This window comes from Vidua macroura, chromosome 5 (genome assembly GCF_024509145.1).
Source record: "Vidua macroura isolate BioBank_ID:100142 chromosome 5, ASM2450914v1, whole genome shotgun sequence".
Taxonomy (NCBI): Eukaryota; Metazoa; Chordata; class Aves; order Passeriformes; family Viduidae; genus Vidua; species Vidua macroura.
The window spans coordinates 72,055,519-72,077,940 of record NC_071575.1 but is presented as its reverse complement, the minus strand read 5'-3'; the positions used below and the strand labels follow the sequence as shown (position 1 = coordinate 72,077,940).

Below are 22,422 nucleotides of genomic sequence, written 5' to 3'. Positions count from 1 at the left end.
CCCCAGTCCCCCTGGTCCCCCTGTTCCCCATCCCAGTGCTCCCAGTCACCCCCGTCCCCCCATCCCACTCCCCGTTCCCCATCCCAGTCCCCCCCAGTTCCCCTGTCCCCCATCCCAGTCCCCCCGACCCCACCCCAGTCCCCCCGTTCCCCATCCCAGTCCCCCCAGTCCCCCCATTCCCCATCCCAGTCGCCCTGTCCCCCCTCCCAGATACCCCTGTCCCCCATCCCAGTACCCCCAGTTCCCCTTTCCCCCATCCCAGTCCCCCCGTTCCCCATCCCAGTCCCCCCAGTACACCCCATTCCCCCCATCCCAGTCCCCCCAGTCTCCCCGTTCCCCATCCCAGCCCCCCAGTACACCCCGTTCCCCCCATCCCAGTCCCCAGTTACCCCTGTCCCCCATCCCAGTCCCCCCAGTCCCCCCATTCCCCATCCCAGTCCCCCCAGTGCCCCGTTCCCCACGCGGGTGCCCGCAGCGCGGCCCGTCCCCGCACTACAACTCCCGGCGTGCTCCGCGGCGGGCCCGGCCAGCCCCGGGAGGCCCCGGCAGCGGGACGAGGCCGCAGCGGCGGCTCCGCGGGGCCGGGCCATGGAGAGCCCCGGCGGCAGCGGCTCCCTGCGGGGCGACATCAGTACGTGGGCACCGGCCGGGCTGGGGACACCTCGGGGGACAGCTGGGGAAGGAGCCGGGAAGCGGAGCCGCGCCGGGAACAGACGGGGGCTGCGCGGAGCGGCGGGTTTGGGGGGGTTGCGGGATGGCCTTTGGGGCTCGCAGGGAGATTTGGGGCTCGCGGCGCGGCTTAGGTGGTTAGAGCGTGGGTTGGGCTGTTACAGACTGGTCCGGAGGTTTAAGGATGGGTTTGGGGTTTGAAGTGTGACTTTGGGGGTTAAAGAGCGGTTTGGGGGTTAAAGGATGGGATTTGGGGGCTGCAGGACGGTTTTGGGGTTTGAAGTGTGACTTTGGGGGTTAAAGAGTGGTTTGGGGGTTAAAGGATGGGATTTGGGGGGCTGCGGGACGGTTTTAGGGAGCGCGGGGCCTTTCGCAAGGAAAGGGATAAGAGGATGCGCTGGGGACAGCGTCGGGACACCGGGAGCGATCCTTGCTCCTCCCTAATTCCCGGGGAACGATCCGTGCTCCTCCCTAAATCCCCGCGTGCGGGGCTGTAGGATCGGGATCTTCCCACCTCGGAGCCGCGGGTGCCCAAATCCCGGCCGGGCCAGCGGCTGCTCCCGGGGCTCGTGTCCCAATTCCCGGGGCAAGGACACCTCCCACTGTCCCAGGCTGCTCCAAGCCCTGCCCAACCTGGCCTTGGACATTCCAGGGATGCAGGGGCAGCCCCAGCTGCTCTGGCAATTCCAGCCCAGCCAGGAATTCCCAATTCCCAAGATCCCATCCATCGCTGCCCTCTGGCAGTGGGAGCCATTCCCTGTGTCCTGTCCCTGCAGGCCTTGTCCCCAGTCCCTCTGCAGCTCTCCTGGAGCCCCTTTAGGGCCTGGAATGTGCTGGAAGCTCTCCCTGGATCCTTCCCTTCTCCAGGAGAACATTCCCAGCTCTCCCAGCCTGGGATTGGATCCATCTCCTCTCCAATTCATTCATGGACCCAGGGGCTTCACTTGGAATCTCAGGAAACCATGAAGGGTCTCCCTTCCCTTTTCCTCTCTTTTCTATCTTCATTTTCCATAAAAATCTCTTGGGATGGATCCTTAGTGTCCCAAATCCCAGAATCCTGGACCAGTTTGGGTGGGAAGGGACCTCAAAGCTCATTCCAGGGACACCTCCCCTATCCCAGGCTGCTCCAATCCTTCCTGGGACATTCCAGGGATGCAGGGGCAGCCCCAGCTGCTCTGGCAATTCCAGCCCAGCCAGGAATTCCCAATTCCCAAGATCCCATCCATCCCTGCCCTCTGGCAGTGGGAGCCATTCCCTGTGTCCTGTCCCTGCAGGCCTTGTCCCCAGTCCCTCTGCAGCTCTCCTGGAGCCCCTTTAGGGCCTGGAATGTGCTGGAAGCTCTCCCTGGATCCTTCCCTTCTCCAGGAGAACATTCCCAGCTCTCCCAGCCTGGGATTGGATCCATCTCCTCTCCAATTCATTCATGGACCCAGGGGCTTCACTTGGAATCTCAGGAAACCATGAAGGGTCTCCCTTCCCTTTTCCTCTCTTTTCTATCTTCATTTTCCATAAAAATCTCTTGGGATGGATCCTTAGTGTCCCAAATCCCAGAATCCTGGACCAGTTTGGGTGGGAAGGGACCTCAAAGCTCATTCCAGGGACACCTCCCCTATCCCAGGCTGCTCCAATCCTTCCTGGGACATTCCAGGGATGCAGGGGCAGCCCCAGCTGCTCTGGCAATTCCAGCCCAGCCAGGAATTCCCAATTCCCAAGATCCCATCCGTCCCTGCCCTCTGGCAGTGGGAGCCATTCCCTGTGTCCTGTCCCTGCAGGCCTTGTCCCCAGTCCCTCTGCAGCTCTCCATCCTCATTTGGATTTGCTTTCCCGACATAAAATCCACGAGGAGCTCCAGGCAAGGAAAACCACCCTGCCCAGGGATACTGGCAAAGGAATGAGGATCTCCCAAACCAAGGGAAAAATTCCTTGTGAAAATGTTGGGACTCAGAATTCCCTCTTTTTTTTTTTTTTTTTTTTTGATTTATGGAGAGGCTGCATTAACACACAGAGCTGTTTTTACTCAGGGCCACCTCCACAGCAAAGCCCACCCGCGAGGAGGTGACATTGTCACCTCACGGTGCCACCTGAGCCAGAATTGCCCCGTGCTGGGTGCTGGGCAAAGGTGCTGAAGGTGGGAACTTCTCTTTCCAAGCTCCGTGGACTTTTGGGGAAGGGATTTTTGTAGGTGGGCTGACTTTTTCCTTAATCCCAGCTCTTTTTCCATGTTCTTCTAGGAACCCAGAGGTTGGGAAAGGATTTTTGGAGGTGGGCCGAGTTTTTCCACGATCCCAGCTCTTTTTCCATGTACCTGCAGGAATCCAGAGTTTGGGAAGGGATTTTTGGAGTTAGGCTTTTTCCTTTATCCCAGCTCTTTTTCCATGTTCCTTTAGGAATCCAGAGTTTGGGAAGGGATTTATTGAGGTGGGCTGAGTCTTCCCTTGATCCCAGCTCATTTCCATGCTCCTCCAGGAATCCAAAGTTTGGGAAGACATTTTTGAGTTGGGCTGAGTTTTTCCATGATCCCAGCTCTTTTTCCATGTTTCTTTAGGAATCCAGAGTTTGGGAAGGGATTTATTGAGGTGGGCTGAGTCTTCCCTTGATCCCAGCTCATTTCCATGTTCCTGCAGGAACCCAGAGTTTGGGAAGAGATTTTTGAGTTGGGCTGAGTTTTCCCATTGATCCCAGCTCTTTCTCCTTGCAGCCAGCCCATGTTCCTCCAGGAATCCAGAGGGATTTTTGAGTTGGGTTGAGTTTTTCCTTGATCCCAGCTCTCCTTTTATCCCGCCCATGTTCCTGCAGGAATCCAGAGTTTGGGATGGGATTTTTGAGTTGGGCTGACTTTTTCCATGATCCCAGCTTTCCTTGTTTCTCCAGCAACCCAGAGTTTGGGAAAGGATTTTTTTGAGTTGGGCTGAGTTTTCCCCTTGATCCCAACTCCTTCCATGCTCCTCCAGGAATCCAGATCTCCATGGAACAATTTGGGCTGGAAGGGGTTGGAAACCCACCTCGTTTTCCATCACCTTCCACCATCCCAGGTTGCTCCAAGCCCGGCCTGGGACAATTCCAAGGACGGGACTGTGGATGTTCTCAGCTCAGTCAGAGAGAAATAGAAAGCTTTTCTAACCAGGCAAAAGCCTAAGAAACAGTTGGGAAAAATGTAAATAATTCTGTAATCTACCTTGTTATTCACATTGTTTATAGATATGTTCTGCTGCTGTGCATCATTCACTGCCCACCAATGGTGTGGGATGTTTTTACTGTAAGACCAATGAAATCAGTCTTCTCAATGTTCTCTATAGATAGAAATAAAGAGAGAACTCATTTTCTTTGCCTTCTCTTGAGTTCTCTGTTCCCGTCCTGCTCGACAGCATCACGGCACAACCACACCTCCTCTGTGAATTCCATCCCAGCTCCTCCCCGCCCTCCCAGCCAGAAATTCCATCCCGTGGCATGCCAAACACCCTTTTTTTGTTTTTTTTTCCCCCCCCACACCCACGATTTTACTGACGAACTTGCTGATTTTTCCCCTCCCCGTCTTTCCCAGGTTTCTGGGCCGACAGGACGCCGGTGCACGAGGCTGCCCGGAGAGGGGAGATCCTGCAGCTGCAGCAGCTGATCGAGAGCGGCGCCTGCGTCAACGCCGTCACCTACGACTCCATCACGCCCCTGCACGAGGCCAGCCTCAGGGGACAGACCCAGTGTGTCAAACTGCTGCTGGACGCGGGCGCCCAGGTGCGCGTCCCGCTCGGATCCGGTTGGGAATTCGCCTGGATGGGACTGGGGGAGCCTACTTTGGGGGGTCTGGGTCACCCCAGCTCTAGAGGTGAAAGGGGGGACAGAGGCTCTGCGTGGGCTTGTCCTGGTTTTGGGTCTGCAGTCCCAGAAGGGTTCTGGAGGGGCTGGAGAAACTCCAGGGGAGGGAATGTCCGGGGTCATTCCAGGGTTATTTCAGGGCTATTCCAGGGTTATTTCAGGGCTATTCCAGGGTTATTCCAGGGTTATTCCAGGGCAATTCCAGGGTTATTCCAGGGTTATTTCAGGGCAATTCCAGGGCTATTCCAGGGCAATTCCAGGGTTATTCCAGGGTTATTCCAGGGTTATTTCAGGGCAATTCCAGGGTTATTCCAGGGTTATTCCAGAGCAATTCTGGGGCCATCCCGGCTCCTGGGAAGGGTCTGGAGAGGCTGAGGGAGCTGGGAAGGGGCTGAGCCTGGAGCAAAGGAGGCTCAGGGGGGACCTTGTGGCTCTGCACAAGTCCCTGGCAGGAGGGGACAGCCGGGGGGGTCGGGCTGTGCTCCAGGGAACAGGGACAGGAGGAGAGGGAACGGCCTCGGGCTGGGCCAGGGGAGGGTCTGGGGGGATTTGGGGAAAAAATTCCTCCCTGGAAAGGGCTGTGCAGCCCTGGCACAGGGATGGAGCCCCCATTCCTTGGGGGGATTCAAAGCCCTGTGGATGTGGCACTTGGGGACACGGGTGGCCTTGGCAGGGCTGGGAATGGTTGGATTCCATCCTAGAAATCTTTCCCAACCCAAACGATTCCCTGGCTCCCATCACCCTGCCCAGGAGAAGGAGGAGGGAGCAGCGGATCAGCAGAATTCCAAGGAATTCCATCATTCCTTGGAGGATGGCTTGTGCAGAGCCAGCAGGGAAAACTCAGCATTCCTTGGGTTGGGAGCTGATTTTGGGAGCTGCAGGAGTGCCTGGTTGAATTCCGTGCTGAAAGGGTGGGAATTCTCCAGGGCAGGCTGGGAATTCCCAGGGGTTTGAGGGCAGGGATCATCCATCCCCTCTGGATCTTCCAGTCCTGGGCCATCCGTGCTGTCTGATCCCATCCCTGGAGTTTTTCCCAATGGATCTGGTGCCATTCCCAAATTTCTCCTTCCCTCAGTGCCATTCCCAAATTTCTCATTCCCTCTGTGCCATTCCCAAGTTTCTGGTTTCCTGAATTTTTCCCAATGGATCAGGTGCCATTCCCAAATTTCTCCTTCCCTCAGTGCCATTCCCAAATTTCTCATTCCCTCAGTGCCATTCCCAAGTTTCTGGTTTCCTGAATTTTTCCCCAAGGGATTCAGTGCCATTCCCAAATTTCTCATTCACTCAGTGCCATTCCCAAGTTTCTGGTTTCCTGAATTTCCCCCAATGGATCAGGTGCCATTCCCAGGTTTCTCTATCCCTGACTTTTCCCTGTGGATGTGCCACTTGGGGATCGATCAGTGCTGCCTTTACCATTCCGACCTCCACCCCCTTCCAAATCACTCCCAACCTTCACAATTCCATGATCCCATGATCCCAGCTGAGATTTTCCCTGGTTTTAAACCTGCTTTTCTCTGCTTTTAACCTGCTTTTCCCAACTTTTCCATGCTTTTCCCTACTTTTAACCTGCTTTTTCCTGCTTTTAACCTGCTTTTAACCCGCTTTTAACCTTCTTTTCCCTACTTTTAACCTGCTTTTCCCTGCTTTTAACCTTCTTTTCCCTGCTTCTCCCTACTTTTAACCTGCTTTTCCATACTTTCAACGTCTCTTTCCCCGCTAACCCCTGCTTTTCCCTACTTTTCCCCTGCTTTTCCCTGTTTTTCCCTGCTTTTCCCTACTTTTACCCTGCTTTTCCCTGTTTTTCCCTGCTTTTCCCTACTTTTACCCTGCTTTTCGCTGCTTTTAACCTGCTTTTAACGTCCTTTTCCATGCTTTTCCCTACTTTTCCCCTGCTTTTTCCTGCTTTTCCCTGCTTTTCCTCTGCTTTTCCCTGCTTTTCCCCTACTTTTCCCCTGCTTTTTCCTGCTTTTCCCTGCTTTTCCTCTGCTTTTCCCTGCTTTTCCCCTACTTTTCCCCTGCTTTTTCCCTGCTTTCCCCTGCTTTTCCCTTCTTTTCCCCTACTTTTCCCCTGCTTTTCCCTGCTCTTCCCTGCTTTTCCCTGCTTTTCCTCTTCTTTCTCTCTACTTTTCCCCTACTTTTTACCCTGCTTTTTCCCTACTTTTCCCCTGCTTTTCCCTACTTCTCCCTGCTTTTCCCTACTTTTACCCTGCTTTTAACGTTTTTCGCTGCTTTTAACCTACTTTTAACGTCTCTTTCCTTGCTTTCCCCTGCTTTTCCCTGTTTTTTCCCTGCTTTTCCCCTGCTTTTCCCCTACTTTTCCCCTGCTCTCCCCTGCTTTTCCCCTGCTTTTCCCTACTTTCCCCCTGCTTTTCCCTGTTTTTTTTCCCTACTTTTCCCCTCCTCTCCCCTACTTTTCCCCTGGTTTTGCCTGTTTTTTCCCTGCTCTCCCCTGCTCTCCCCTGCTTTTAACGTCCTTTTCCTTGCTTTTCCCTACTTTTCCCCTACTTTTACCTTACTTTTACCCTGCTTTTCCCTACTTTCCCCCTGCTTTTCCCTGTTTTTCCCTACTTTTCTCCTGCTTTTCCCTGTTTTTTCCCTACTTTTCCCCTGCTCTCCCCTACTTTTCCCCTGCTCTCCCCTACTTTTTCCCTACTTTTCCCTGCTTTTCCCCTACTTTTCCCCTGCTTTCCCCTACTTTTCCCCTACTTTCCCCCTGCTTTTTCCCTGCTTTCCCCTACTTTTCCCCTACTTTTCCCCTGCTTTTTCCCTGCTTTCCCCTGCTTTTCCCCTGCTTTTCCCCTGCTCTCTCCTACTTTTCCCCTGCTTTTCCCTGCTTTTCCCTACTTTTACCCTGCTTTTAACATCCTTTTCCCCTGCTTTTCCCTACTTTTCCCCTGCTTTTCCCTGTTTTTCCCCTACTTTTCCCCTACTCTCCCCTGCTCTCCCCTACTTTTCCCCTCCTCTCCCCGCTCTCTCTGCTCTCCCCTACTTTTCCCTACTTTTCCCCTGCTCTCCCCTGCTTTTCCCTGCTTTTTCCCTGCTTTTCCCCCACTCTCCCCTGCTCTCTCCTGCTCTCCCCTGCTCTCCCCTGCTCTCCCCTACTTTTCCCCTGCTCTCCCCTACTTTTCCCCTACTTTTCCCCTGCTTTTCCCTACTTTTCCCTACTTTTCCCCCGCTCTCCCTGCTCTCCCCGCTCTCCCTGCTCTCCTCGCTCTCCCTGCTCTCCCCTACTTTTCCCTACTTTTCCCCTGCTTTTCCCTACTTTTCCCTACTTTTCCCCCGCTCTCCCTGCTCTCCCTGCTCTCCCCTACTTTTCCCTACTTTTCCCTACTTTTCCCCCGCTCTCCCTGCTCTCCCCTACTTTTCCCTACTTTTCCCTACTTTTCCCCCGCTCTCCCCGCTCTCCCTGCTCTCCCCGCTCTCCCTGCTCTCCCCTACTTTTCCCCTGCTTTTCCCCGCTCTCCCCTGCTTTTCCCTGCTCTCCCCTGCTTTTCCCTGCTCTCCCCTGCTCTCCCTGCTCTCCCTGCTTTTCCCCGCTGTCCCCGCTGTCCCGCTGCGGGCGGTGCCTAGGTGGACGCGCGGAACATCGACGGCAGCACGCCGCTGTGCGACGCCTGCGCCTCGGGCAGCGTGGAGTGCGTGCGGGTGCTGCTGTCGCACGGAGCCAAGGTCAACCCGCCCCTGTACACGGCCTCGCCCCTGCACGAGGCCTGCATGAGCGGTGAGTCCCAGGGGCGTTCATTCCGGGGACATTCCGGGGACATGCATTCCAGGGCAATTCCAGAGCAGTTCCAGGGCAATTCCAGGGCCGTTCCAGGGCCGTTCCAGGGCCATTCCAGGGTCATTGCAGGGTCATTGCAGGGCAATTCCAGAGCATTTCCAGGGCCGTTCCAGGGCTGTTCCAGAGCAATTCCAGGGCCATTCCGGGGCAATTCTGGGGTCATTCCAGGGTAATTCCAGAACCATTCCAGAGCATTTCCAGGACCATTCCAGGGCATTTCTGGGGACATTAATTCCAGGGCAATTCCAGAGCAATTCCAGGGCCATTCCAGGGTCATTGCAGGACAATTCCAGAGCAATTCCAGGGCTGTTCCAGGGTCATTCCAGAGCAATTCCGGGGCCATTGCAGGGTTGTTCCAGGGCAATTCCAGGGCAATTCCAGGGCCATTCATTCCAGGGCAATTCCAGACCAATTCCAGGGCCATTTCAGGGTAGTTCCAGGGCATTTCCAGGGCCATTCCCGGGTAGTTCCAGGGTAATTCCAGGGTTATTCCAGGGACATGTGTTCCAGGGCCATTCTAGGGTCATTCCAGGGCAATTCCAGAGCAATTCCGGGGTTGTTCCAGGGCATTTCCAGGGCCATTCCACGGCATTTCTGGGGCAATTCCCGGGCAATTCCAGGGACATTCATTCCAGGGCAATTCCGGGGCCATTCCAGGGTCATTTCAAGGTTAATTAATTCCAGGGCCATTCCTGATCCCATTCCTGATCCCATTTCTGGTCCCGTTTTTCCCAGCAGAGCAGGAATTCCTGGTTTTCACCGGGAATTCCATCATGGCGGCGCGCAAATTCTTGGTTTTCGGTTGGATTTCCCAGTTTTCAGCGGGAATTCCCAGATTTCAGTGGGATTTCCCTGGTTTTCACTGGGAATTCCATCCCAGTGGGTTGAGATTTCCCAGTTTTCAGCAGGAATTCCCAGATTTCAGTGGGATTTCCCTGATTTTCACTGGGAATTCCATCCCAGTGGGTTGGGATTTCCCAGTTTTCAGCAGGAATTCACAGATTTCAGTGGGATTTCCCTGGTTTTCACTGGGAATTCCATCCCAGTGGGTTGAGATTTCCCAGTTTTCAGCAGGAATTCACAGATTTCAGTGGCATTTCCCTGGTTTTCACTGGGAATTCCACCCTGCTGGGTTGGGATTTCCCAGATTTCAGTGGGATTTCCCTGGTTTTCACTGGGAATTCCATCCCAGTGGGCTGGGATTTCCCAGTTTTCAGCGGGAATTCCTGGATTCCAGTGGGATTTCCCTGGTTTTCACTGGGAATTCCATCCCAGTGGGTTGGGATTTCCCAGTTTTCAGCGGGATTTCCCTGGTTTTCAGCGGGAATTCCTGGATTCCAGCGGGATTTCCCTGGTTTTCAGTGGGAACTCCACCCCGCTGGGTTGGGATTTCCCAGTTTTCAGTGGGATTTCCCTGGTTTTCAGTGGGAACTCCACCCCGCTGGGTTGGGATTTCCCAGATTTCAGCGGGATTTCCCTGGTTTTCAGCGGGAATTTCCGGATTCCAGTGGGATTTCCCTGGTTTTCAGTGGGAACTCCACCCTGCTGGGTTGGGATTTCCCAGTTTTCAGCGGGGATTCCCGGACTCCAGTGGGATTTTCCCGGTTTCCCTGTGCCCAGGCAGCCCGGAGTGCGTGCAGCTCCTGATCGAGGTGGGTGCCAACCTGGAGGCTCACGACTGCCACTTCGGGACCCCCCTGCACGTGGCCTGTGCCCGGGAGCACCTGGACTGTGCCAAGCTGCTCCTCCAGGCAGGTACGGCCCTCCCGCCTCGGATCCGCCTGGGAGAGGCTCGGGAATCACGCTGGGAAACGGCTTCCTGCACAGACCCCTCGGTCCCATTCCTGATCCCATTCCTGATCCCATTCCTGATCCCATTCCTGATCCCATTCCTGATCCTGCTTTTCCCTGCACAGACCCCTCGGTCCCGTTCCCGATCCCATTCCTGATCCCATTCCTGATCCCATTCCTGATCCTGCTTTTCCCTGCACAGACCCCTTGGTCCCATTCCTGATCCCATTCCCGATCCCATTCCCGATCCCATTCCTGATCCCGCTTTTCCCTGCACAGACCCCTCGGTCCCATTCCTGATCCCGTTCCTGATCCCATTCCTGATCCCATTCCTGATCCTGCTTTTCCCTGCACAGACCCCTCGGTCCCGTTCCCGATCCCATTCCTGATCCCATTCCTGATCCCGTTCCTGATCCTGCTTTTCCCTGCACAGACCCCTCGGTCCTGTTCCTGATCCCATTCCTGATCCCATTCCTGATCCTGCTTTTCCCTGCACAGACCCCTCGGTCCTGTTCCTGATCCCATTCCTGATCCCGTTCCTGATCCCATTCCTGATCCCGTTCCTGATCCTGTTCCTGATCCCGTTCCTGATCCCATTCCTGATCCTGCTTTTCCCTGCACAGACCCCTCGGTCCCGTTCCTGATCCCATTCCTGATCCCGTTCCTGATCCTGTTCCTGATCCCATTCCTGATCCCATTCCTGATCCTGCTTTTCCCTGCACAGACCCCTCGGTCCCATTCCTGATCCCGTTCCCGATCCCATTCCCGATCCCATTCCTGATCCCGCTTTTCCCTGCACAGACCCCTCGGTCCCATTCCTGATCCCATTCCCGATCCCATTTGTGATTGCTTTTCCCCTGGCTAAATCCCCCTTTTCCCTGGTCAGATTCCCTTTTCTCTGCCAGGATTCCCTTTTCCCACCTGGATTTCCTTTTCCCTGAATAAATTCCCTTTTCTTGCCTGGATAGCCTTTTCCCTGGCCAAATCCCCTTTTCCCTGGCTAAATTCCCTTTCCCCTGCCTGGATTTCCTTTTCCATGCCTGGATTCCTTTTTCCCTGGATAAATCCCCATTTCCCTGTCTGGATCCCCTTTTCCCTGGCCAAATCCCCTCTTCCCTGGCTGGATTCCCTTTTCCCTGGTTTAATTCCCTTTTCCTTGCGATAAATCCCCTTTTCCCTGCCTGGATTTCCTTTTCACTGGCTAAATCCCTTTTTCCCTGGGTAAATCCCCTTTCCCCTGCATGAATTTCCTTTCCCTTGCCTGGATTTCCTTTTCCATGCCTGGATTTCCTTTTCCCTGGCCAAATCCCCTTTTCCCTGCCTGACTTTCCTTTCCCCTGGCCAAATCCCCTTTTCTCTGGATAAATCCCCTTTCCCCTGGCCAAATCCCCTTTCCCCTGCCTGGATTTCCTTTTCCCTGGATAAATCCCCTTTTCCCTGCCTGAATTTCCTTTTCTCTGGGTAAATCCCCTTTTCTCTGGATAAATTCCCTTTCCCCTGGCCAAATCCCCTTTCCCCTGCCTGGGTTTCCTTTTCCCTGGATAAATCCCCTTTTCCCTGGATAAATCCCCTTTTCCCTGGCTGAATTTCCTTTTCCCTGGCCAAATCCCCTTTTCCCTGGCCCGATTCCCTTTTCCCTGGTTAAATTCCCTTTTCCTTGAGATAAATCCCCTTTTCCCTGCCTGGATTCCCATTTCCCTGCCTGGATTCCCTTTTCCCTGCCTGGATTCCCTTTTCCATGCCTGGATTTCCTTTCCCCTGCCTGAATTCCCTTTTCCCTGGTTAAATTCCCTTTTCCTTGAGATAAATCCCCTTTTCCCTGCCTGGATTTCCTTTTCCCTGGATAAACCCCCTTTCCCCTGCCTGACTTTCCTTTCCCCTGGCCAAATCCCCTTTTCTCTGGCCAAATCCCCTTTCCCCTGGCCAAATCCCCTTTTCCCCTGCCTGAATTTCCTTTCCCCTGACCAAATCCCCTTTCCCCTGCCCGGATCCCCTTTTCCTGGCGGGATTTCCCCCCTTTCCCACGCCGGAATTCCCCGTGCCACGGCCAGGAGCCAACGTGAACGCCGCCAAGCTGCACGAGACGGCGCTGCACCACGCGGCCAAGGTGAGGAACGTGGACCTGGTGGAGCTGCTGGTGGAGTTCGGGGGCAACATCTACGCCCGGGACAACCGGGGCAAGAAACCCTCGGATTACACCTGGAGCAGCAGCCCCACGGCCAAGTGCTTCGAGTTCTACGAGAGTGAGTGCGGAAAATCCCCTTTTCCTGGGAGTCTGGGCTTCAAATCCCCTTTTCCTGGGAGTCTGGGCTTCAAATCCCCTTTTCCTGGGAGTCTGGGCTTCAAATCCCCTTTTCCTGGGAGTCTGGGCTTCAAATCCCCTTTTCCTGGGAGTCTGGGCTTCAAATCCCCTTTTTCTGGGAGTTTGGGCTTCAAATCCCCTTTTCCTGGGAGTCTGGGCTTCAAATCCCCTTTCCCTGGAAGTTTGGGCTTCAAATCCCCTTTTCCTGGGAGTCTGGGCTTCAAATCCCCTTTTTCTGGGAGTTTGGGCTTCAAATCCCCTTTTCCTGGGAGTCTGGGCTTCAAATCCCCTTTTCCTGGGAGTTTGGGCTTCAAATCCCCTTTTCCTGGGAGTTTGGCCACCAAATCCTCTTTGTACTGGGAGTTTGGGCTTCAAATCCTCTTTTTATTGGGAATTTGGGCTTCAAATTCCCTTTTCCTGGGAGTTTGGCCACCAAATCCTCTTTGTACTGGGAGTTTGGGCTTCAAATCCTCTTTTTATTGGGAATTTGGGCTTCAAATCCCTTTTGTCCTGGGAATTTGGCCACCAAATCCTCTTTGTACTGGGAGTTTGGGCTTCAAATCCTCTTTTTATTGGGAATTTGGGCTTCAAATTCCCTTTTCCTGGGAGTTTGGCCACCAAATCCTCTTTGTACTGGGAGTTTGGGCTTCAAATCCCCTTTTCCTGGGAATTCGGCCATCAAATCCCCTGTTTATTGGGAGTTTGGTCATCAAATCCCCTTTTTATTGGGAATTTGGGCTTCAAATCCCCTTTGTCCTGGGAATTCAGTCATCAAATCCTCTTTTTATTGGGAATTTGGCCATCAAATCCCCTTTGTCCTGGGAATTTAGACATCAAATCCCCTTTTTCTGTGAGTTTGGCCACCAAATCCCCTTTGTCATGGGAATTCAGTCATCAAATCCCCTTCTTATTGGGAATTCGGCCATCAAATCCCCGTTTTCCTGGGAATTTGGCCATCAAATCCCCTTTTTCTGGGAGTTTGGCCACCAAATCCCCTTTGTCATGGGAATTCAGTCATCAAATCCCCTTCTTATTGGGAATTCGGCCATCAAATCCCCGTTTTCCTGGGAGTTTGGCCATCAAATCCCCTGTTTATTGGGAATTTGGTCATCAAATCCCCTTTTTATTGGGAATTCAGCCATCAAATCCCCGTTTTCCTGGGAATTTGGTCATCAAATCCCCTTTTTATTGGGAATTTGGCCGTCAAATCTCCTGATCCAGCTGGATTTCGGGATCTCTGAATCTGTGGAATTCTTTGGGTTGGGAGGAACTTTGGGATAATCCGGGTTGATTCCATTTCTGATCCCATTTTTCCTTGCAGTGTCCCCTCTGATCCTGTTTTTACCCCTTTTTCCTGTTTTTATCCCATTTTTCCCATTTTTGATCCCATTTTGCCCATTTTCATCCTGCTTTTCCCTGCAGAGACCCTTCTGATCCTGTCTCTGATCCCTCTGATCCTGTTTTTATTCCATTTTTCCCCATTTCTGATCCCACTTTTCCCTGCAGATGCCCCCCTCTGATTCCGTTTTTGATCCCATTTTCCCATTTTTATCCCTTTTCTGATCCCATTTTCCCACTTCTGATCCCATTTTCCCATTTTTATCCCTTTTCTGATCCCATTTTCCCATTTCTGATCCCATTTCCCTGTTGCTGATCCCATTTTCCCATTTTTATCCCATTTCTGATCCCATTTCCCCGTTTCTGATCCGTTTTCCCCATTTTTGATCAGTTTTCCCGTTTTTATCCTGTTTCTGATCCTGTATTTTCCCCTTTTTATCCTGTTTCTGATCCCATTTTCCCATTTATGATCCCATTTTTATCCCGTTTCTGAACCTGTTTTCCCATCTTTATCCATTTCCGATCCCATTTTTATCCCGTTTCTGCTCCCGTTTTTATCCCATTTTTATCCCGTTCCTGACCCGTTTTTCTCCCGTTCCTGACCCGTTCCTGACCCATTTTTCTCCTGTTCCTGACCCATTTCTATCCCGTTTCTATCCCGTTTTTCTCCCGTTCCTGACCCGTTTCTATCCCGTTTTTCTCCCGTTCCTGACCCGTTTCTATCCCGTTTTTCTCCCATTTCTGCTCCCGTTTTTCTCCCGTTCCTGACCTGTTTTTATCCCGTTTCTCTCCCATTCCTGACCCGTTTTTCTCCTGTTTCTCTCCCATTCCTGACCCGTTTTTATCCCATTTCTATCTCATTTTTTCTCCCATTCCTGACCCGCTTTTCTCCTGTTTTTCTCCACTTCCTGACCTGTTTTTATCCCGTTTTTCTCCCCTTCCTGACTCATTTTTATCCCGTTTTTCTCCCGTTCCTGACCCGTTTCTATCCCATTTTTCTCCCGTTCCTGACCCGTTTTTCTCCTGCTCCTGACCCGTTTCTCTCCCATTCCTGACCTGTTTTTCTCCCGTTCCTGACCCATTTCTGCTCCTGTTTTTATTCCATTCCTGACCCATTTTTATCCCGTTTTTATCCCGTTCCTGACCCATTTTTATCCTGTTTTTCTCCCGCTCCTGACTCAATTTTATCCCATTTTTCTCCCGTTCCTGACTCATTTTTATCCCGTTTCTATCCCATTTTTCTCCTGTTCCTGACCCGTTTTTCTCCTGTTCCTGACCCATTCCTGACCCGTTCCTGACCCGTTTTTCTCCCGTTTTTCTCCCGTTTTTCTCCTGTTCCTGACCTGTTTTTCTCCCGTTCCTGACCCGTTTTTCTCCCGTTTTTCTCCTGTTCCTGACCCATTTCTCTCCCGTTTTTCTCCCGTTCCTGCTTCCGTTTTTCTCCCGTTCCTGACCCGTTTTTCTCCCATTTCTCTCCCGTTTCTGCTTCCGTTTTTCTCCCGTTCCTGACCCGTTTTTCTCCCATTTCTCTCCCGTTCCTGACCCGTTTTTCTCCCGTTCCTGACCCGTTTTTCTCCCATTTCTCTCCCGTTCCTGACCCGTTTTTCTCCCGTTCCTGACCCGTTTTTCTCCCGTTTCTCTTCCGTTCCTGACCCGTTTTTTTCCCGTTTTTCTCCCATTTTTCTCCCGTTCCTGACCTGTTTCTGCTCCCGTTTCTCTCCTGTTCCTGACCCATTTTTCTCCCGTTTCTCTCCCATTCCTGACCCGTTCCTGACCCATTTTTCTCCCATTTTGCTCCCGTTCCTGCTCCCGTTCCTGACCCGTTTTTCTCCTGTTCCTGCTCCCGTTTTTCTCCCGTTCCTGACCCGTTCCTATCCCATTTTTCTCCTGTTCCTGACCCGTTTCTTTCCCGTTCCTGACCCGTTTTTCTCCCATTTTTCTCCCGTTTTTCTCCCGTTCCTGACCCGTTTCTCTCCCGTTCCTGACCCATTCCTGACCCATTTTTATCCCGTTTCTATCCCGTTTCTCTCCCGTTCCTGACCCATTTTTATCCCGTTTCTATCCCGTTTCTCTCCCGTTCCTGACCCGTTCCTGACCCATTTTTATCCTGTTTCTGCTGCCGTTTCTCTCCCGTTCCTGACCCGTTTTTCTCCCATTTCTATCCCATTTTTCTCCCGTTCCTGACCCGTTTCTCTCCCGTTCCTGACCCGTTTTTCTCCCATTTCTATCCCATTTTTCTCCCGTTCCTGACCCGTTTCTCTCCCGTTCCTGACCCGTTTTTCTCCCGTTTCTATCCCATTTTTCTCCCGTTCCTGACCCATTTTTCTCCCGTTTCTATCCCGTTTTTCTCCCGTTCCTGACCCGTTTTTCTCCCGTTTCTCTCCCGTTTCTCTCCCGTTCCTGACCCGTTTTTATCCCGTTTCTATCCCGTTTCTCTCCCGTTCCTGACCCGTTTTTCTCCCGTTTCTATCCCGTTTCTCTCCCGTTCCTGACCCGTTCCTGACCCGTTTTTCTCCCGTTTCTGTCCCGTTTCTCTCCCGTTCCTGACCCGCTCCCACGCCGTTGTCCCCGCAGAGACCCCTCTGAGCCTGGCCCAGCTGTGCCGGGTGACGGTGCGGCGCGCGGCCGGCCAGCGCGGCCTGGACAAGATCTCCAAGCTGGAAATCCCCCCCCGGCTCATCCAGTACCTCTCCTACAACTGACAGAGCCAGGAGGAATTCCTGGGATTCCCGGGAAAAACCCCACAGGACCGGAGTTCTCCTTCTCTTCTACCTCCCCCCCACCAAAAAAAAAAACCCCGCTTTAATTTAATTTCAGGCACTGCTGTAAATAGGATTTGTCAGGATTTGTCCTCTTTTCCGTGAGTTTTCTTGGAATTTCCCGGGTGGAATTTTAGGTGATTTTCCCGGATTTCCTCGGTGGCATCCAGCCAGGGGGGAGGGAAATGGGATAACCGGGGAGTGGGAATCATCCCAGCTGGGAATTCCTTGCTCTGGAGCAGCTCTGATCCCATTTTTCCCTGCAGAGACCCCTCTGATCCCATTTTTATCCCATTTTTTCCCATTCCTGATCCCATTTTTCCCTGCAGAGACCCCTCTGATCCCATTTTTTTCCCCCATTTTTCCCATTTCTGATCCCATTTTCATCCTGTTTTTCTCTGCACAGACCCCTCTGCACCTATTTCCAATCCCATTTTTCCCTTTTTTTTCCCATTTTTCCCTGCAGAGACCTCTCTGATCCCATTTTTCCTGGTTTTATCCCATTTCTGATCCCGTTTTTTATCCCATTTTTCCCTGCAGAGACCCCTCTGATCCCAGTTTTCCCGTTTTTATCCCGTTTTTCCCTGCAGGGATCATCCATCCCCTTTTGGATGATCCAGCCTGGAATGATCCAGGGCCCCTTTCCCTGCTGGCTGCAGAGGGACTGGGAGGGAAAATCCTTGGATTCCCAAATCCTTGGGTTTGGATGGGATCCCACCTTTGGGAATAACTCTGGTGACAGCTGCAAGCCCGGCTGGGGGCAAATTAATTCCCTGTTAATTCATTAATTCCCTAAATGAATTCCCTAAATTAACGAGCTCAGGGCTAATTAGAGGCACTTGCAGCTCGTTTATTTTTGGGAATTTTTCGGGTTTTCCAGGAGCATCCAGAGGCTTTGGATCAACACCAGGAATGAGGAGAGGCCTGGGATTGGCTGTGTCCCATTCCCATTCAAATTCCCAGTCCCAGTCCCATTCCCATTCAAATTCCCAATCCCATTTCCACTCAAATTCCCAATCCCATTCCCATTCAAATTCCCATTCCCAGTTCCATTCCCATTCAAATTCCCAATCCCAATCCCATTCCCATTCAAATTCCCATTCCCAGTCCCATTCAAATTCCCATTCCCAGTCCCATTCCCAGTCCCATTCCCAGTCCCATTCCCACATCCCAGGACGTTCCCTGATCCCAGATTTGATTTCCCCCTCCCTCGAGATCCCGTGGGATGCAGCAGGGCTGGGTTCTGCCTGGAAGTTTGGGAATTTTGGGATTGATTTTCCCCCTTTGGAGCTCTTTTCCCAATGCCAGTTTGGGATTGGGATTCCAGGGATTGGGATTGGGATTTCAGGCCTGAATCCCAGCTGGAATTCCTGGAATTCCTTGGGCACCTGGGGCTTTGTCCTTGGATGTTTGAGCTGGGATTCTCATCCCCCTTCCAGGTTTTCCATTTTCCCCCCAATAATCCTGGAAAATCCCAGAGTTTCCCCACGAGAACAAATTCCTGCAGAAATCCTGGAATCCACTGGGGATCCAGGCTGGGAATGCTGAGCTGGGGCTGAATGCACTTTATGGGGTTTTTAGTTTAATTTTCATTTTATTTATTCCTCCCTTCCCCTTTTCAGCCTGGAAATCCCAAACCCTGCTGTTCTCATCCCGAGTTTTGGGCTGGGATTCCCGGAAATGTGGAACTGGGGAAGCTCAGGGATGCCCCAGAGGGGTTTTGTTTTTGTGGGATTCATCCCTGGGAAGGGCAGGAAAAAGGATTTGTGGGATAGTTTAGGGATCCCAAATCCCTTCTTAGGGTTCCCAAATCCCTTCTGAGGATCCCAAGTCCCTTTTTAGAGTTCCCACATCCCTTTTTAGGGATCCCAAGTCCCCTTTTAGGGTTCCCAAATCCCTTCTTAGGGATCCCAAATGCCATTTTAGTATCCAAGATCCCTTTTTAGGGTTCCCAAATCCCGTTTTAGGATCCCAGATCCCTTTTTAGGGTTCCCAATTTGCCTTTAGGGATCCCAGATCCCTTTTTAGGGTTCCCAATTTGCCTTTAGGGATCCCAAATCCCTTTTTATGGTTCCCAGATCCCCTTTTAGGGATCCCAAATCCCTTTTTAGGGTTCCCAAATCCCATTTTAGGATCCAAGATCCCTTTTTAGGGTTCCCAAATCCTGTTTTAGGATCCCAGATCCCTTTTTAGGGTTCCCAATTTGCTTTTAGGGATCCCAAATCCCTTTTTAGGGATCCCAAATCCCCTTTTAGGTGTTTTTTTCCAACCCTCCCCACACGGGTACAATAATGGAATTAAAAAATCCAAGTTTCCCTTGGAAAAGCAAAAAGATTCCTTGAAGAACCAAGAGGAAATTCCCCAAATCCCGTGGGTTCCATCTTCATTTTCCCCCGAGTCTGGAGCCTTTCTGGGGGAATCCCAAAGTTTGGGGGGTTTTTATTTTGAATCCATTGGAGGAATTCCTGCTGCTGGGATTCAGGAGAGCTTCAGGCACCATCCTGGAATTCCAGCTTGGAAAACTGGGAATGACGTTTGGGCTGTGGCCTCTCCTGATCCATGAATCACTGGGAATAATTCCATTTATCCCATTAATTCCAATTCCAAGCCAATCCCAGTTTATTTGATCCCAGCTGGAATTTTTTGGGATCTTCCCTTGCATTTTTAGGAGCATCTGGATCTCCTCTGGGTCAAGGATTGGGATGAAAACCTCGGAGAATCCAAGGACCCAAATCCCTCTTGGATCACAGAGCCTGGAGGGGGGGTGTCTTTCCTGGGGATTTATAGGATTTTGGGATTTCTGGGAATGCCAGAAGCAGCTGAATCCTTGGAATAATGGGAATAAACTCCTGGATTGGGCCTCGTTGGTTTTTGGGTCACTTTGGGACAATCCCTTCACCCTTTATTCCCAAATCCAGGCCTGGATCCATCCCAAATCCCACCAGGCTTTATCCTCCCCTTCCCAGGCGTCCCAAATTCCAAACCCAGCTGAAAAATTTCCGGATAATTCCTCTTCCATGGGGCTTTCCTGTGGATCCAGCAGGGCAGGGAGTGATCCAAAATAAAAAAAAAAATTCCAGCTGGGAACAAGATCCATGGAAATCTTTGGGATTTCTCCTGGCTGGAATTTGGGCTGGAGAAGGGGAGCTGGATCCTGGCAGCTTTTCCCAAAATTTGATGTTTATCCTGGGAAAACAAGGTGGGATTGAAGCCATTCCTTGGGAAGCTGGAAAATTTCACTCCTGGATCCCCTGGATGAGGGAAATCCCTGCAGGGTTTGTGCTGCAGCTTCCCAAATCCCTGGAAAAACTGGGAAAGGGACAACTCCCACCAAAAGCAAGACTGGGATTCCTGCTTTGCACCTTCGGGGGTCTTGGTGTGAGGGGAAAACATTCCCAGGAGTTTTCCTGAGCTTTGCATCCCTCAGATCCTCTGGAATGGGGAGCTGGAATTCTGTCCCACCTCTGGCTTTGGGAATAAATCCACCCAAACATCCAGAGGATTTCCCTGAGCTTTCCCACAGGCGCTCCTGCAGATCTTCCTGGTGCCCATCCCAAATTTTTGGGTGGATCTGGGGAGTCGGGAGAAAAATCCCTGGAGCACCAGGTCGTGGCTTTAACCCCAAAATCGACATTTCCCAACTCCCACCCAGCCCTCAAACCCACAGCAGGGATCCAATCCCAATTCCTTGGGATTTCTGGAGAACTGGATGAATCCTTTGGCTTTTCCCACCCCTCCTGCACGTCACCAGGGACAAAATCCTCGGATCCCAAAAAAAAAAAAAAAAAAAAAAACCCAAACTCCTTCACTTTGAGATGGGTCCTGAGCTTTTGGTGGTGCCCTGAAACCGAGATCCCGGATTTTCCCTGGGTTCAGGCGCTCGGGAAATGCTGGAAAGGGGAAGAACTCTTCAGTGCTGGGAATTTGGGCACCTGGAATTCATTCCTGATCAAAGCTCGGGAAGGGTTCAGGTTATTCCTGATTAAAATTCACTCTGGAAAAGTCTCGCCCGTGTCCGGCTGTTGGTGTGGGATGTGCCCAGGAATCCTCTTCCTTCAGCAGCCTCATCCCGAATTCCAGGGCTGGGAAAGCTGGGAATGCTCCCTGGAGAGGAGAGGGCTCCGGGGAGAGCTTCCAGCACATTCCAGGGGCTCCAGGAGAGCTGCAGAGGGACTGGGGACAAGGCCTGCAGGGACAGGACACAGGGAATGGCTCCCACTGCCAGAGGGCAGCGATGGATGGGATCTTGGGAATTGGGAATTCCTGGCTGGGCTGGAATTGCCAGAGCAGCTGGGGCTGCCCCTGCATCCCTGGAATGTCCCAGGAAAGGCTGGAGCAGCCTGGGATGGTGGGGTTGGAATGGGATGGGATTTGAGGTCCCTTCCCACCCAAACCATTCCGGGATTCTGGGATCAAGGGGGCTCAGAATCCATCCCGAGGGATTTTTATGGAAGTTGGGGATGGAAAAGGGAAGGGAGACCCTTCCTGGAGTCCCAAGCTTCCAGTGAAGCCCCTGGATCCCAAAATTCCTTCCTGGAGCAGAGTCGGGGTGGGGCTGGATCCAATCCCAGGCTGGGAGAGCTGGGAATGGAGGGAATTCCCTGGGAAAGGGAGATTGGGGTGGGATTTTGGGAATTAGGAATTCCTGGCTGGGCTGGAATTGCCAGAGCAGCTGGGGCTGCCCCTGCATCCCTGGAATGCCCAAGGCCAGGCTGGAGCAGCCTGGGATAGGGAATTGTCCCTGCCCATGGAATGGGGTTGGAATTGGATGATCCTGAAGGTCCCTTCCCACCCAAACCATTCCATGATTCCATAAAGAAAAAAACCCACAATGTTCATCCCCTTCCCAAAACCTTTCATTCCTCATTTCCCAGGGAAAACCTGGGAAGAAAGGCTGGGGCTGGGGAATCTTCCCAGAGAAATCCTGGCCTCTGGAAGGAATCAGAGGCTGGAAACATTCCAAAGAAACAGGGAGGGAAACGATGCTTGGGGAAAACGGGATAATCCCATTTTTTTTCCCCCTAAGGAATTCTCTGCAGCCAATTTCCTCACCGGGTCCTTATCCCGGAGCCGGCTGCGATGGGGAAGAGCTGCCCGTGGACTTTTGCGGAGGAATTTTTGGGAGGATTTTTGGGAAAAAAACCCCAAATGCGGCGGGATTCGGGCGCGGGAGCCTCTTCCCCGCGCGGCGCCGCTTGGCGGAGCTGCTCCCCCCAGGAAAAGCTCCCGGAATTCCGGGGATGGGAATTCCCAACCAGCAGGGTCTGCACCAGCCCCGCTCGTCCCAAATCCTGGGAAAACTTGGCGAATTCTGCTCCCTCCAACAAGCCCGGGCGGTTTCCCGTGGGCGGGAGGCGAAGGAACCGCGAATCCCAAATTCCCTTTGATCCCGGCAAAGCCCAGTCCGCAAACACGGGCCCCGCTAGTCCTGGTTTTGGGAATTCCGGATTTTTTTTTTTTTTTTTTTGGGAACAAGAAATCGCCTCCAGAGGGTTCAGTTCCCACCTCCAGACTCCAATTCTCACGGTCTCAAAAAGACTTGGAATTCCCAGATCTGTAATAAAATAAAATTCCCTCTGGTCTGGGCTCGGGGCAGGTGCATTTTTAAGGAGAAAAGCAGGAATTTCGGGAAAGACTTGGATAGGGAGGGAAGGGGGAGCGCAGGGCAGGTTGTGCCTCCATGGATAGGCTGAAAATCAGGGAAAACGGGGGGAAAATAAAATTGTAATTCCTTCTTTTCAGTTTTTTTTTTCCTTTTTTTTTTTTGTGTTTTGTTTTGTTTTGTTTTTGTAATTTTTTTTCTTTCTTTTTTTGTGTTTTTTTTTTTGTTTTTTTTTTTGTTTTTTAATTTTTTTCTTTCTTTTTTTTTTTTTTTTGTGTTTTTTTTTTGTTTTGTTTTGTTTTTAATTTTTTTTTTAATTTTTTAAATTTTTTTTTTTATTTTTCCTTCCCAGAGCTGATTTGGGATTAGT

The 22,422-nt window shown here is 52.0% G+C and overlaps 1 protein-coding gene across 5 annotated transcripts; it reads left to right on the top strand.

The window, feature by feature from the left end:
- Positions 1-525: 525 nt before the first annotated feature.
- ASB13 (ankyrin repeat and SOCS box containing 13) lies at positions 526-20,455 on the top strand. Of its 5 annotated transcripts, none has more exons than XR_008437380.1 (7): positions 526-631; positions 4,211-4,398; positions 8,050-8,200; positions 9,881-10,015; positions 12,103-12,294; positions 16,266-18,252; positions 18,377-20,455. XR_008437380.1 is itself a non-coding variant. In XM_053978999.1 (6 exons), the coding sequence occupies exons 1-6, from the start codon at positions 589-591 to the stop codon at positions 16,391-16,393; spliced, it is 837 nt and encodes a 278-aa protein (XP_053834974.1). In that variant the 5' UTR covers positions 526-588; the 3' UTR covers positions 16,394-20,455. The 5 variants fall into 5 exon arrangements, 1 of the variants encoding a protein (XP_053834974.1); XR_008437378.1 differs by having other exon boundaries at positions 16,266-18,322; positions 18,385-20,455; XR_008437377.1 differs by having other exon boundaries at positions 16,266-18,335.
- Positions 20,456-22,422: the final 1,967 nt, after the last annotated feature.